General features: G+C 37.4%; 1 protein-coding gene across 3 annotated transcripts in view; it reads left to right on the top strand.

Annotated features, from left to right (window-relative positions):
* The window catches only part of Usp15 (ubiquitin specific peptidase 15), a 95150-nt gene that overhangs the window by 27237 nt on the left and 52544 nt on the right, over window positions 1-15369 (top strand). For all 3 annotated transcript variants that reach the window (XR_004943279.1, XM_036169853.1, XM_036169852.1), the window contains exons 3-6: window positions 1026-1156; window positions 6396-6522; window positions 9887-10032; window positions 14637-14698. Coding sequence is in view for 2 of the 3 variants with exons in the window: in XM_036169853.1 (XP_036025746.1) it covers window positions 1026-1156; window positions 6396-6522; window positions 9887-10032; window positions 14637-14698 (466 nt within the window). In the remaining variant the exon portion in view is untranslated. The remainder of the gene's footprint in view (window positions 1-1025; window positions 1157-6395; window positions 6523-9886; window positions 10033-14636; window positions 14699-15369) is intronic.

The raw sequence follows: 15369 nt of genomic DNA, 5'->3' as shown, positions 1-15369 counted from the left end.
AATTCTGACTTTCTCATTTTTGTTTCTATATTATATACAACAGAGCTTTCTTGAAGTTCAGAAATCCACAGGTGAATTCTAAAAGAATAATAATTCTATTACCCTCTTGAGCTTTTTTTCCTGCAAGAATAGAACATTCTCATCATAGAAATGCCACAGAAACAGTGTTCCTTTCTTTGATGATTAAAATCTACTCAGGTTAAGAAAATCCCCCTTAGGTTAGTTATAACTCATTGAGCTAGTTCTCTTTCCGTACTTTGGAATCTCAAATGACTAATTAATAAATGAGTCCCACAATAGGACAGTGACATTGCTTTAGCAAAGGAAATTATTCCTAGGTTTCTGCCCTGAAGTATACAAGAGTTCTGAGGTTAGCTTAGATATTTTAAAGCATTTCAGAATTAAAATTACTATTACACAACCACGGTTTCATTCAATTGGGAATGAATCTCAATTGTGGGTCTTCTGGAATAATGTAGATGCTTTACAGTACAACTTAAAAATTTTATCATGGTTTCCAAGCTTATGTATATTGGAGTCATTTGATATGTTATTGATTTAGTGCCTTAACGGGTTGCTATTTGATGCTGGCTAATACCATTCCTGTGCTAACCCTAGGAGACTACGGCAGGAGAACTGCAAACCCTAGGCCAGCCTGGGCCTCTTCAGGAGACCCTGTCACAAAGAAAAGAGCTGCTGACTTAGGAATTTTCTACCTACACTTCCTGTTGGTACCCCCCCCCCCACTACACACACACACTGTTGTGTGAGGGAGTCACTGATACTCAAAATATTTGAAGAACCTCTTGTGTTGGTGTCTTAGCTACTGTCGATGTGTTGGTACTTTAGGAACCAAAGGAAAATGACACATTTAACACTACTGGTTGACTAGTGGTACCTGGAAACGTTTTCAGGCAACAGCTCATTTTGATTCGACCGTTTTTGGAGTTTTGTTTTGTTTTTTCTTTTTCAGAATTTACTATTATAAATACTTCCGATCACTAAGTTTATTTTTCCCTTTGCAGATGGTGATGCCCAGTCACTTAAGGAGCACCTCATTGATGAGTTGGATTATATACTGTTGCCAACAGAGGGCTGGAATAAACTCGTCAGCTGGTACACGCTGATGGAAGGCCAAGAGCCAATAGCAAGAAAGGTATATTTGAGAGTAACTGAGCACAAATATATTTTATAAGTAGCTCACATTGGTAATTCGATGTATTTTGAAGCCTTCTTAACAGATCTTAGGAGAGCCAGGAAAAATTCCTATGCACTGGATCCCAGTAGCTGATAACATAGATAGGAATACTTAGCTGCGTTCTCCCCATTCCTAGGACAGGACCCGGGATTACTGGTCAACACAGAGTGGAAGCCTTTATTTTACAGTTGAAGACAGGGCCAAAAGAAGGGGCCACGTGTCTATATGCATACTGCTTTTCTTCTACGGCAGTTTTAGAGACAAACTAAACGGTGATGAAATGGTTTTTGCAACATAAAATACTTTAAAAATGAAAATGTAAATTTTTCAATTTTTTTCAGTTTTATAATTATAGTCTAGAAATACTAAAAATAGAAATACTAAAAATAAGCTTTGTGTGTGTGTGTGTGTGTGTGTGTGTGTGTGTGTGTGTGTGTTTTGAGGCAGGATTTCTCTGTGTAGCTTTGGAACCTGTCCTGGAACTCCCTCTGTAGACCAGGCTGGCCTCAAACTCACAGAGATCCACCTGCCTTTGTCTCCCAAGTGCTGGGATTAAAGGCATGCACCACCACCGCCCTGCTAAAAATGAACATTTTTTTTAAACTAAAATGGGCAGTACTCTAGTAGAATACCAAATTTCAAGGTGAATAAGCTGAACTTACATGTCTATTGAATAATTTATTTTGATTTGTATAATGGGAATGTAGGTCTTTTCGTTTTATCATTCTTGGAAATTGAGTGCTCTGAGTTGTTAAAGATAGCCTTTACCTGTAAAATGGAACTGTAAGAACAGCTTCAGTGTTTGAAAAACACTTCTACCTTTAAATTGTTTTGATAATTTCATAGGAATGGATATGCATTGTATTTTGAATGTATTCACCCTGTTACCCTCTCTTACCCCCAAAACTCACTTCTTAAAGGAAAATTTGAATGTGTATTACGTTTTCTTCCTTAAACCTGGAGCACATTGCACGCTACAAGTTTCAGTATGGTACTAGATCTGCCAACAAATTAGTTGCCTTTTAAAAATTCTTAAGTCTTTAAAAGGACTTACCAACGTTTGGTTTTCAAAAACTAAGAAAATTGAAGTGAAAAGAAAAAGAATCATGGAAAGTTCACATACTTATAAAGAAAAATTTGAGAAGTCTGTTAGAAGGTCATACATTTGTTCTTAATAATGTGAATGTAAATCTTTCAACCTGTAAAGTAATTTTCAAACTTTAATATACATAAAATTGCCTGGAATCCTTATTAGAGGTGCATCTTCCCTCCAAATGAAACCAGTAGGTCTAAGAAACTACATTTCACTCTGCCCTAAATTACCAATAGAGAGAAACGGTGCTTCAAGAAGTAAACACAGTAACTGTTCTTACAGAGTCTGATGTTCAGCTCTGAATTGTATCAATCTCTGGTTACATTAAAGGATCTGTGATACATAAACAAAAGTAACCAGTTTTAAACTTTTCAACTAACTTTAGTGTTATACACTCAGCCATAAAAACAAGCTAACCAGAAAACAGAGAAATAAGCAAGATATGCAGTGAGCCAAACTGGAAAAGTGACTGTAGATTTATGTGGTGATAATAATAAACTTGCTTGGGAATCGGAGCCACTAGATTAGACATAGAGGCCAGACAGTGGTGGCACACACCCTTAATCCTATCACTCTGGAGGTAGAGATTCATCTGGATCTCTGAGGTCAAAGCCGCATTGGGAACGACTCAGGCGTGGTGGCACACACCTTTAATCCCAGGACTGGGAAGCACACATGCATTTAATCCCAGGAAGCTATATAAGGCATGAGGAGACAGGAACTAAAGCAGTTCAGCTGAGACCCTTTCGGGTGAGGACTCTGAGGATTCGTGGCGTTGGTGAGGTAATGCGTGGTAGCTGTGGCTTGCTCTGCTTCTCTGATCTTTCAGCTTTCACCCATATCTGGCTCTGGGCTTTATAGTAAAGACCCTCTAATATGGGAACAAACAGAGGTGGACTCATAAAGACAGCTCATGGTGACAGCTGACTTAGTAAGCTCCAGAATAAATGACTGGAAAGCAGTGCAAAACTATCTAACAAGACCCCGATGCTTCTGAAATATAAATGATAGACTTTACGTTTGAGTGTAATGGTCAAGAGAGCAGAAAAGTGAATTTTAGGCCGGTTGATGTTTGTAGAAATATGCAAGTGTAGAATTTATACTAAGGAACAGAACGTCTTTGAAAAGTGGAGTTGTGCTTGGCTAGTGACTGAATGCAGCGTAAGAACCTGTCATTGGAGTCTTGGGAGAGACAGGAGTGGAGCAGGAGAACTAATGCCTGAAGTGGGGAAACTGAGAAAGTGCCCAAGACAGAGTCAGGAAACACCGATTCTCAGACTGCAGTCACATAAACACATAAGCAAGAGTTCAGGAGAGAAAAGAATTCCTCAGCATTGTTAGACAAGAAGATACATTGCCCTCAAAAAAGTAAGTCAAGGAGGTGGTTTCCCAGCAGAAACCCTGGAGGACAGGAAGAAGCCTGCTATTCTCAGTACACTACAAGAAAATAACTGCCGGTCCAGAATCCTATGACCAAAGGATGGGGCCTTCAGGAAGGAGCAGAAAACAGGAGGAGCTACGCTCCTTACCCTCCGGTGTATTTTCTGATGCTAATCCCTTAGTTTGGGAATACTGGTGTGTTCTCCTACACCTGGTGGGACATACTGTAAGATTAGGTTAGGGCAGATCTTGGAGTGTATATCTCAGGTGTCTATCATGGGAAACTGAACTGCACATGTCAAGGACATTGTGCGCACTCTAAGTAGAGGCCCACGCAGCCAGTAAAGTGGACTGTCTGTCCTAAGAGCATCTTCGGGTAACTGAAGCCATAGCCCAAAGCTTGACAGAAGCTTCATGAGAAATCTCAACCCAGATCAGTTGCTCACAGAGTTTTGACCCTCAGAGATGATGTGAGATGTTTGTAGTTCGTGAAGTCTTAAGATAATTCATCATGTATCAGTAGGTTGTTCATACTAGTTTTGGTACCTGGATGCCATAGCATTAACTAACAGGAACTATGGTGGCTTTGGCTGTACAGTGATCAGAAGGTATGAAACATGAGTATCAATAAAAGCCTAAAAGACCATGAGCAGACTGAGGAGAATTTGGGGTTTGAGGAGGGTACTGGTGAAAACTTAAAGGAAAAGGAGGAAAACCTTGGCAACTGTAGGAATATGGTCTTTGTTGCTAATGTCTCTACTATAAACTGAAAGATAAAAAAAAGTATCATGAAATTAGTGATTTGACAAAATGGTGCCTAGCACCTACTTGCACTGCCTATAGTCTGTATATAAAGATAATGAGCTAAAGATGGAGTACTTAATACAATGAGGCGGTACTGTACCAGCTTAAAACATGGTCTTGATAATGTTAGAGCCAAGCTTGGACTGTTACATCACCATGGCACGGTCAGGGATGTTTCTCTCAGAAATAGATTACAAGACCTATTAGGAATTAAGGATGTCATTATCTTAATAATATTCACTGATAAACTGATCAAATCCTAGGTTATCAGACAAACTCCCCAAAGGTCAACTGATAGAAGTTATCCTTTGTGTTTCCTGTCCCTAGTGGGATTAAGCTAGAAATTCATAGCAGAGACACTTGATCCCCTACCTGTTTACAATAGTATAATTTTAAATAGTGAAAACCAGAGAAGAGATAAAGATCAGAATTTAAACTAAATGATAATAAAAATACAACTTAAAAAATAGTTAAGTCAGACATGGTTCCTGCTGACATATGCCCTGGATCTCAATATTCAATATTTGGGAGGTGGAGATGGGCTAGCTTCGGTTACATAGTGAGATTGTTTCCATTTCTACAAAACTAAAGAACAGGGAATGGGTCAAGTCATTCTTAGGAGGACCTTTAGAACTAAATGCAAATCAGTTTTCTCGGATTAAGAGAAGGAAGTGTAATTTTAATGAAGAAATACTGTAATGTGGACATTAGTGAAGCTAAATAAGATTACAGTGTATGGTATCTTAGGATTTTACTCAGATATGAGTCCCAGTCCCAAAGTTTCTGTTGCTAAGAGTTTTTGATTCCTAGTTTTTTATTATCAAATAGCTACAAGAAAATCTTATAGGAACTCAGTATATTGTTTCATTCTTAAACAGCATAACTGTGTTAAGAAGATTAAAGCATCTTATTTAGAACTTAGAAGTTTTGTGCTGTGAGTTAAGTTATTAAAATGTGAGACATTGAGGGGTTGGGGATCTAGCTCAGTGGTAGAGCGCTTGCCTAACAAGCACAAGGCCCTGGGTTCGGTCCTCAGCTCTGGCAAAAACAAAAACAAACAAACAAAATGTGAGACATCGAGTCTATAAAACTGTTATAAAGATTTATAACAGACATGATTAAGAGAACATAGCTGAAAAGGTAAAATCATGCTGGATTATACAGGAAACTCGGGATAAACTGTTTGAAAACCCTGGTTGGAACAGTCCTTCCTGGGAATGAAAGAGGAGCTTGTGATGCTTGTGTTGACTTTGAGATGAGCCGCCCTCCCTTTTGCCATATCTGACCGATGTCTCACATTTCAGGCCAATTGCTATTTTCAGAAACAGTGTTCATGACTGAAATCCTACAGCTAACCTTTAGAGGAGCAAAAGGAATATACTTATTTAAAAGGTGAACCTAATGTGTAAATATTTTACCGTCCGGTGCTTTATTACTTGCATGCTTGACTGCTTTTCTTTATTCTGCTTGTGTGCTGCATAGACTTACTAAGAGCCCATTTAAAGGTCAGACAAAGTCATTTTAGAATGAAACGAATGTGTCTATTGCAGGACGGAGCGGTCATTTTAAGAGACATATTTTAACATAAATAGTAATAACAGACCTTGTAGATAGTTACACAAAGCTTTGTAAGGTTTTGGTGTCAGAGCACTGTTAAAAAGGTAGGCATCTATCTATATCTTTATTCAGAGCTGAATGAGAAAATTAAACCGGTAAATTGTTGTTTATTGCATACCAAAATATTCATAAATTAGTAGAATGCCTTTCTAAACTATTAATGGTTTAAGTTGTTTATAATAGCTAATTATATTTCACTGGATAGCTGTAGTTTTTCTGAAGCTTTGTTAAAGATATGTATTACTATGAGAAAGAACTCCATTGATAGAATTCCTACTAATTGGTTTGTTTTTTGTCTTTAAGGTGGTAGAGCAGGGTATGTTTGTGAAGCACTGCAAAGTAGAAGTCTATCTCACAGAATTGAAGCTCTGTGAAAATGGAAACATGAACAACGTGGTAACTCGGAGATTTAGCAAAGCGGACACAATAGGTAATGCAAGCCTGCCCAGAGTGCTGTGCCTGTTGGCTGTGGTGTGCTGTGCTGCCAACCTGCTTAGGGTATATTCATCAACATTATAGAATCTCAGCTTAGAGCTGACTGGCCTCTTTTCTTACTTTATTAAATGAGTTCAATGTTTGTCCCATTTTAATGTAAAAAATCCAATTTTAAAATTAGCATTTGAAAAATTGCATGCCATGTTTGGAACAACAAAATATAAATTTAAGTAGAACTTTAAGTGAACCATGTTAAATAAAAATTGGTCAAGTATGGAGAGAAAAAGTCAACTGGTATTTCCTTCATTCCAGGTAAGTAGCTAAGGCAACAGGCTTGGTGTTGCTATAGCATATTGAGGTGTTTATTCATGGGTCAGCTTGAAAAACAGTCTCAGCTACCAGTGGACACAATTCTCTATAGCTTTGTATAGATAGTGACAATGACTTGAACACATTAAAATTTTAATTAGCACATATTAATTATACATGCCAATAGGTTTAATTATGAAATGTTCGTACATGTGTGAGATTTAATGACATATTCACCCCCATTAGCCTATCTTCTGGAACCTTTATAATACACCATGTTAACAATTATGAACACATTTATCTGCACAGTGTTTATTTAAAAGATAGTAATAATAGTGATCTTGTTGGAAAATACAAATAATAGAGAAACGTAACATGCATAACTCAGCATGCCAGAGAGATTAGCAAATTGTGAAGTTCTGCACTGTGTGAGTGTTCCTAATTTGAGCTAGTCACTAAGAACACTGATTGAAAGTAAGTGAGGGGTGCGAGCTACATTGTAACCATGGTGATAAGCTGAGTATTTAGAGGGCAACTGGACCAGGTTAGTGAAATGGTAACAGTCAATCATCCTGTGGGGTCTGTGACCTCTCCTGCCACAGGATCTTAGCCAGGTTTACAGTACCAAGCCTGAGTTTCGTCTAACAAGCGGGCCTTAAATCAAATCGGATGGTTATTGGCTCCCTGAAACTGCTAGGTGTCCTTACATTATTGCACTGAGAGACCCATCATGGCTGGGTAAGGCTATTGGAAACTTCTCTCCGAGCAACCTGCATACCACCTTTTGGCTCTATAAAAGATCCATAGCCACTTGGAATATAAATGACTACATGTTAGTATAATTAATAATCATAAAATCTCTAGCAAGTTATAAATTTTCATTTTCATGTTATAGAAAATCTGAGTCCATCAGAACCTTTTTTAGATAATTATTTTACTTACAAAACTCAGGAAATCAGCAACTGATTTTAATTTCTGCATTGAAAACAACCACTAGGAAGTTTTTACATTAAGTACTAAATAAAAATGTATAGGGGATAAATGTAATTTAAACAGAATTATCTGTTTCAGAAAGTTTGATCTGACAGAGATTTTAACCCATATACTTTAGATATCCTACTACTTTTTAAGGGCGCAGGCACTAAATATATATCTTAATATAGTAAATGAACTGGATGTTTGGTAACTTGAAATTTCTTATTGTTAACTGGATGTTTTTCAAACTGCTTGGAATTAGGATAATAAGCGCAAGATGGGTGTGTGTGTGTGTGTGTGTGTGTGTGTGTGTGTGTGAGCTTGTGTGGTGTGTGTTATCCTTTTGGTCTCTAAAGAAACTTGATTGAAACTGACTTTTTAAAAGCTCTATTAAATTGTCTACCCAGAATTAGGAAATTGACACATTTTTGTGTTGTTGCTAAATTAATAAAATAATTCTTTTTTTCAGCTCATACTACCCACATGATAGTAAAATGATAATGGGGGACAATTTGAGATAGTTTAGAATATTAGAGCTGAAATACTTAGTATTTAACTGTATCTAAATTGCTGTAAATGGGCACTGAATGTGTTCCAGTAAGAGATAAAATTCAACTTCATATGTTTTAAGGCTGACCACTAAGAACATAATTCGTTCTAAGACTTCTAAAAAAGTTTCTTAATAAAAATTCATAAAATTGGATGATATTCCTACCAGAAATGTTTTTCATAATTTTTTATGTATATTTAAAATGTTTGTTTCCTTCCTGAAGTAATAAGGTCTGAGTGATACATGGAAAAGAAATGCTTAGTCCCTGAAATTTGTCTCCAGTGATCTCGACAGTACAGGGTTCCAGTCACTGGTCCCATGGCCGTCTCTCACCTCCATTATCTTGCTGGTTTCTTGTTGGCTTTTTTAGACTAGATTAGTGCAGACAGGCAGGACAGCAGGCTAAGGAGTGGGGGGGGGGGATTACTGTTGGCTGTACTTCCGTCTTGGTAGCGCGTGTCTTCTGGCCTGACTGCCTTCTTTCTCTGGGGCACATTGCACCAGTGCCAGCTCTCTTTACTCTTTCTCTCGGGGTCTCTGGGGAATTCCTCATTGGCTAGCTCTTAACCCACCAGCAAAGCTTAGCAGAATATACTCCCTGTCTAGAAACACCACCATAGCCTTGATCTGAAAATACTGGTGTCTCCATGCTTGGCCTCCTCTCCCTCGGGCCCCCTCTTTTTTAAATTAATCTCATCTGATTTCCTGGCTTAAAATATTTTATTAATGTTCAACCCAACACTCTTAATTCCAGTTTCAGCCACCTTATATCTTCACTTACGTCTCATAAGAATCTTAATTATATGTAAAGTTAAACTCTCTTCCCTTGCCCAGAAAGCCTACTTCACCTTCTCCCCATCTCAGGGATTAACTGCCTCCTCTCACAGTTGCTCAGGTGAGAACTGTGGATGGATTAAGCCAGCAGTATGGCTCAGCAGGTAAAGTTGTACCTGCGGCCATGCCTGACAATCTCAGTTCCGTCCCTGGAGCTCAGTCCTCTGACGATGACACCCACGCACGCACGTGCCTCCCCAAACACACACTACATAAATACAGTAATGGTCGCCTTTATGTAAAAGGAAATCTGTAAGGAAACGATGGGAAGTTTGGGTTTGTTTTTGCCATCCTTCCCATAATCTCGTAGTATCTCTTGGGAATATGTTCTCATTCTTCAGTGTATGATATTCTTAAACTGAGTGCATTGTGAATATGAATATCTTTTATTGTTGGTGTCTTATATTTTAGTTTCTAATGCCTTTTGCAGTCTTAAATTTCTCAAATAATCATCTCTCAGTGTTAAAATTACCATTTCCCCTTTAAAAACACATAGCTGGCCTCATGACAAAGCTTTTTAATTATTATTTCTTTTGTATTTGTTTTTCTGTTTTTGCTATTTTATATTTTATAATTTATTTTGTACTTTATAAATTTATAATGTAGTCTGGTAAGCATTTAGCACTTTGTAACTAATATACCTATTTTTTAAATATATTGTATTTACATATCTTCCCTTTTTAAATCTTAGATACAATTGAAAAGGAAATAAGAAAAATCTTCAATATTCCAGATGAAAAGGAGACTAGATTGTGGAACAAGTATATGAGTAATACATTTGAGCCGCTGAATAAACCAGATAGCACCATTCAGGATGCTGGCTTATATCAAGGACAGGTATTTTTAGCATTAATTCCTTTTAAGATTTGTTTATCTTTATTTTATGTGTATGTGTGAGTGCCTGTGAGGATGTCTGTACCGTGTACATGCCTGGTGCTCATGGAGACCAGAAGAGGGCGTTGGATCCCTTAGACAGGAACTGGAGTCACAGGTGGTTGTGAGCCACCTAATGTGGGTGCTGGGAACTGAACCTGGGTCCTCTGCAAGAGCAACAGCTGTTCTAAGTACTGAGCCATCTCTCCAGCCCAACAGCAATGTTTCTGTTCAATGCAGCTTTTTGTATTAGAAAACTTTCTGAATGCTATGAGTACATGATGGGTCTATCTCTGGCTACCTCTTGCTAACTCTTCTCTATCCTCACTGGTCAGTAACTGTAATTTTTAGTTTTCTTATTGAGCTTGGAAACGCTACTTCAAAAACAGACTTCCTATAAAGGGTCAAATAATGGTTTTGTCTCTACGGACATCTCTGTTCATCTGTGACTCTTGGGCTGTCACAGTGTAAAAGCAGCCACAGATGACACATAAAGAAGTGGAGGTAGTGCATCCAGGAAAAGTGGGTCTGGCAGAGCTGTAGGTTAAGGGGACCTTAGTTTGTCCATCCCTGATGGGCTCTCGGCTCCCACTTTGATCTTCCCTTTGGTGTAGTCTAAAATCATTAAATACAGTGAGAAATAAGAATTTATAATTACAGTTAGCAACCGAGTCTTTCAGTTAATTTCTGTTCCTTTCCCAGCCCTTGTCTTTCATAATCAACGTGTCCTGCTGCCTCCAGCTTCTTACCTATTCGCATAGTCTTAACTTTCCTAGAGTAATTATTCTAAAATGTGAATCTGTTCTTTGCCTCTCATAAACCTTTCCCGACTGCTTAGGGATTATGAAGTCCAGAACCCTTAGCCAGCATACAGGTGTCTATCTTTAGACGATCCTTGTCTTGGTTGCCATAGTCTTCCTACAGTATGCTTTTGAATGCATTGTTCATTTACCCAGTGGACCTTTCTTCTCATTTTCCTGCATTGATATTTTAACCATTCAAATGTTCGTATTGGCCATCTTATCCAGTTATATAGATGCATCAAATCACATTAATTTATCCTTCAAATTTCAGCCCAAATGCCATAACACCTCTTCTCCTTCCCTTATTTTTCTCAGTATCTATTGATCTTAATTTAAGAAGAATTTCTCCCCTAATTTCTGTATTGATTTATTAGTATCTTTTAAAAATATACTGAGACTATACTATACTGAGGTTCTTGTTTTGAGTAGAGTTTGTTTTTTTTAATTACTGTTACCTAACACAGTGACTGGTGATTCAATATGTAGATGACTTTGTTATGCCAGTTTATTTGAAAATTACTATTAACATCAATAATATGATAGTTATTTTAAAAACTCAGAGAAACTGAGATAAATTGTTAGTAAACATCTGCTATGTATCAAGTATTATACTAGGCTGTCAAAGGCAATTTGGTGAGCTGGGGAACTAGTCCCATGTGCCAGGTACTTGCTCTGCAAGCCTAAGAACCCAAGTTTGATCCCCACAGTACTGTGACCAGTACTGCAGCGATGGAGACAGGCAAATCCTGAGGTTCCTAGGTGGGCCAGTCCAGGTTCCCATGAGGAACACCCACCCCACCACCCCACTGCCCACCTCAGAGAGCAAGAATGATTCCTGAGGTTGACCTCTGGCTGCACATGCATGTGCACATACAATTAAAATCTTTTAAAGAAAGGAGAAAATGGTGGCATTAGCGATATAATAATTCCCCCTAGAATCTCAAAAACTTCAAAGCAGTGATTTTCAAACTTACTTTAGCCATTCTTAAGTGAAACTCCAAAATTGAGAATGCACAATAGGAAAGTTGCCTGATTGAAGATCCAGTGAGACCTCATTAATCTCCTGCACAGCTAATGAGCCCCTTCGTCGTCCACTGGAGACAAACCTGTGCCCTGGTTGCTGTCTGTTGGTACAACAGTAGGGGTGTAATTTGAAGTTGTTCGGAGTTAATTCCTTTAATATTCTAGTGGCCTCATGAAATAGATGTTATTTTCCCCAGACATACAGGAAATGTCGTCTTAGAAAGTTAAAGAATTTGTTGTTCTTGATGACACACACTTATCAAACTGAAGATAAGACTTGGATGAGAAAATTAAACTAGTTTAATAAGATTAAATATTTGTGAGGACTTGTTCATTTGGGAGGAGGTGGGTTTCAAAGAATATACATTAAAATTTTCAAATAAAAAAATTGTGTATGTTGTCTATGTATAGAGACCAGAGGAGAATATCAGTGTCAGCTTTCATTGCATCCCCTTGATAGGGCTTCTCACTGAACCTGAAGCCCACTGTTTGCAGTTCCCTGTTTCTCATCTAACACCCGACCGACCCCTGTGCTGGGATTATGGACATATGTAGCCATGGCCGACCGGCCTTTTTATGTGCATCGTGAGCATTTGAACTCAGCACAACAAGCGAGCTTAATCACTGAGCCTTCTCCCTAACCCAGAACACACTCTTCTACCCACCCCACCTCTCCTGTAACTTAAAGTGCCCTAATTAGAAAGTGAGAACAGAACTGGAGAGATGGCCCAGTGCTTCAGAGCGCTTGCTGCTCTTGCAGAGGACCTGAATTTGGTTCTCAGCACCCACTAGTGGCTCAGAATCACCTGTAACTCCAGTTCCAGAGGATTCAGTGCCTCTTCTGGCCTTCCTAGACTCACGTGCACATACCAGTACCTAGACACAAAACTGTACATTCCTAAAAATAAACAGAATTTTTAAAAAGTAAGAGAAGAAAGTGTATATAGTACCAAAGTGTTTACCTCCCCATACTGGTGAATTTTCCCTTTCCCTTTGATGTGTATATAATTTAAATTTTGAATTTTTCCTAAATTTTAACAATAAGCAAAACATTGCTCAGAAAATGATTTAAATAAAATGAGTGTATTTTATAACTTCCTGTGGCTGTAAAATATGGAATTTTAAGTAAAATGCTACTAGATAGTTAGCAATTACCTATTGCTAAAGATAATGCATAACTTTGAGAGTTTTTAATAGCTGAAATAACTTGTTTTAAACCTGATTTAACTTCTCCAAATGATCATAATATTTATGTATATGCAGATATAGTTTATGAGTTCTGCTTAGTAAATCTTTGAAAATATATATTTCCATATTGAGATGATAATTGGAAAATTGAGATAATGGATACACTGGTAGGTAAGGAGAACATACAATGGGTCTGGATGGGAGGTGCTTGGTACCCTTCACTCTTTGAGTGACACACATCAGCCAGCTTTCCTGAGTGTGTGAGGTATACTCGCCAAAGGCAACTTTAGTAGTTAGTTAACATGAATGCTCTTCCAGCAAATTATGTGAGATTTTTACATAAGTATTTCAATATCAATTACATTTCACATTTTATATTTTATCCATTACATTTTATCTGTTGCATTCTGTGTGACTAGAGTCAAAAGGCCAATTTATAAGTGGTCTGGAAGGAAGCACATAATCCTTCAAGGAGTATTGCTGTAAGGATGTAGAGTAGCGTGCAGAATTGCAACTAGAAGAAAAAGTATATAAACTTAATACATAGAATGTATTCATTTGTGGTGCACTGTATTTCAGTTCATGTTGTCTGACTTTGTAGTTTTAAAGTGAAAATTTAGATTTTTAATTTCTTATTAGTAATATCACAAATTCCTTTAATAAGTTTTAAAATTACATTTTCTTTCTTACATGACTCATCCTTAACAGAAACTAGAAGAAAGGCCTTTTTATTAATCTGGAACATAAAAGGGGAAGGAGTTGGGGATGTTTTTAAAGTATAGCTTTGTCTTGGCATGGACTTTTTATTAACGTAGATGATTTTTGTCTGTCTGAAACATGCTGCAGCAGGGGACTTGAGCTACTATAATTTGATTATTGGATTCTTATAAATGAGACTGTCGGTTATATACTAAAAGATTTTATAATTTAAGGCTGGCAAGATGGCTCAGTGGGTAAAGGCACTTGCTGCCAAGTCTGACTTAGGTCCATGCACACTGTAGAGGGAGAGAAGTGACCCCGCCAATTGCTCTGTCATTTCCAGGAGGGCATCAAGCACAGGCCTGCCCATATATCATGGGTGCCTACACAAACAGGCTCCCATACACACTACAGATAAATCCATAAATGTAATAAAAACTAGTTCTAAAAGAGATTTCAAAGCCCTAAACAAATTACAAGTACTCTATAGTTTGGAATTTTTTTGCTACTGTTTCTCAATAATATTTGCATATTAATAGTTAAATCATGATCGAGCCACTGATAGAACATCTGTTAATTGCACAGTCCTATGTTACAAGTGTAAATACAATTTAAAAACATACACTTTTAACTGAAACAACTTATAGTCTATTCGGCTTACTTACACGTTATTAAAGTTATAGAAACTGATTTTTTATTTCCTTTTCTTCACTGTCAGTACTGGCTTATTTCAGACCGATATTGTCTGTTTTGTCCTTAAATAATCAGTTACTTTAGTTCCTTATCAGCTTATCTCCTAAAGCTGTCTGACTTCATAGCTGTGGACAAACACCCTGTATTGTGTCGTGTTTGCAGGTGTTAGTGATAGAACAAAAAAATGAAGACGGGACGTGGCCAAGGGGTCCTTCTGCTCCTAAGTAAGTGCTTCTCTTGTGCTTTGTTGCATGATTTTGACACTTGGACACTTTGGATACTGAAGTCCAAAACTAGAGCAAAATGGAACTGTGTGTTGCAAGAATACATATATCCTTTATCTTTTCTACTCTATTCTTGGAGAAGTTTTCTGAGTTTACACTTAGATTCATATGGTACAAATTTAAAACCTCCAAAGTCAAATTGCTTTTAGAATAAGTGATAGTGTAAATAAATGTTGCAGTGTTTAATATAGTCAGATCCTTAAGTATTTTGTTTTGTTGAAGTATTTTTGTGATGTTTTTGAAGTACACCTATTAATGAAATGCTTCTTTTATGAAAGATAGTCTGGTGTGAGAGTAGTATTTCCATTATACAAATGTCTCAGAATTTAAGTGACTAAGTAGACACAGCATCTGGAGTATTGAGTTGCTTTTGATGATGAAGGAAGAAAAAGTGAGAGTCTTTTCAAAATCACAAGATCTACACTGCATTATTGAAAACACTTAAACCCATTTATATCACAAGATCTACACTGCATTATTGAAAACACTTACACCCATTTATATCACAAGATCTACACTGCATTATTGAAAACACTTAAACCCATTTATATCACAAGATCTACACTGCATTATTGAAAACACTTACACCCATTTATATCACAAGATCTACA

The sequence above is a fragment of the Onychomys torridus genome, chromosome 20 (genome assembly GCF_903995425.1).
Source record: "Onychomys torridus chromosome 20, mOncTor1.1, whole genome shotgun sequence".
In the NCBI taxonomy this organism is placed as follows: domain Eukaryota; kingdom Metazoa; phylum Chordata; class Mammalia; order Rodentia; family Cricetidae; genus Onychomys; species Onychomys torridus.
This window is presented reverse-complemented; position numbering and strand designations above follow the sequence as displayed.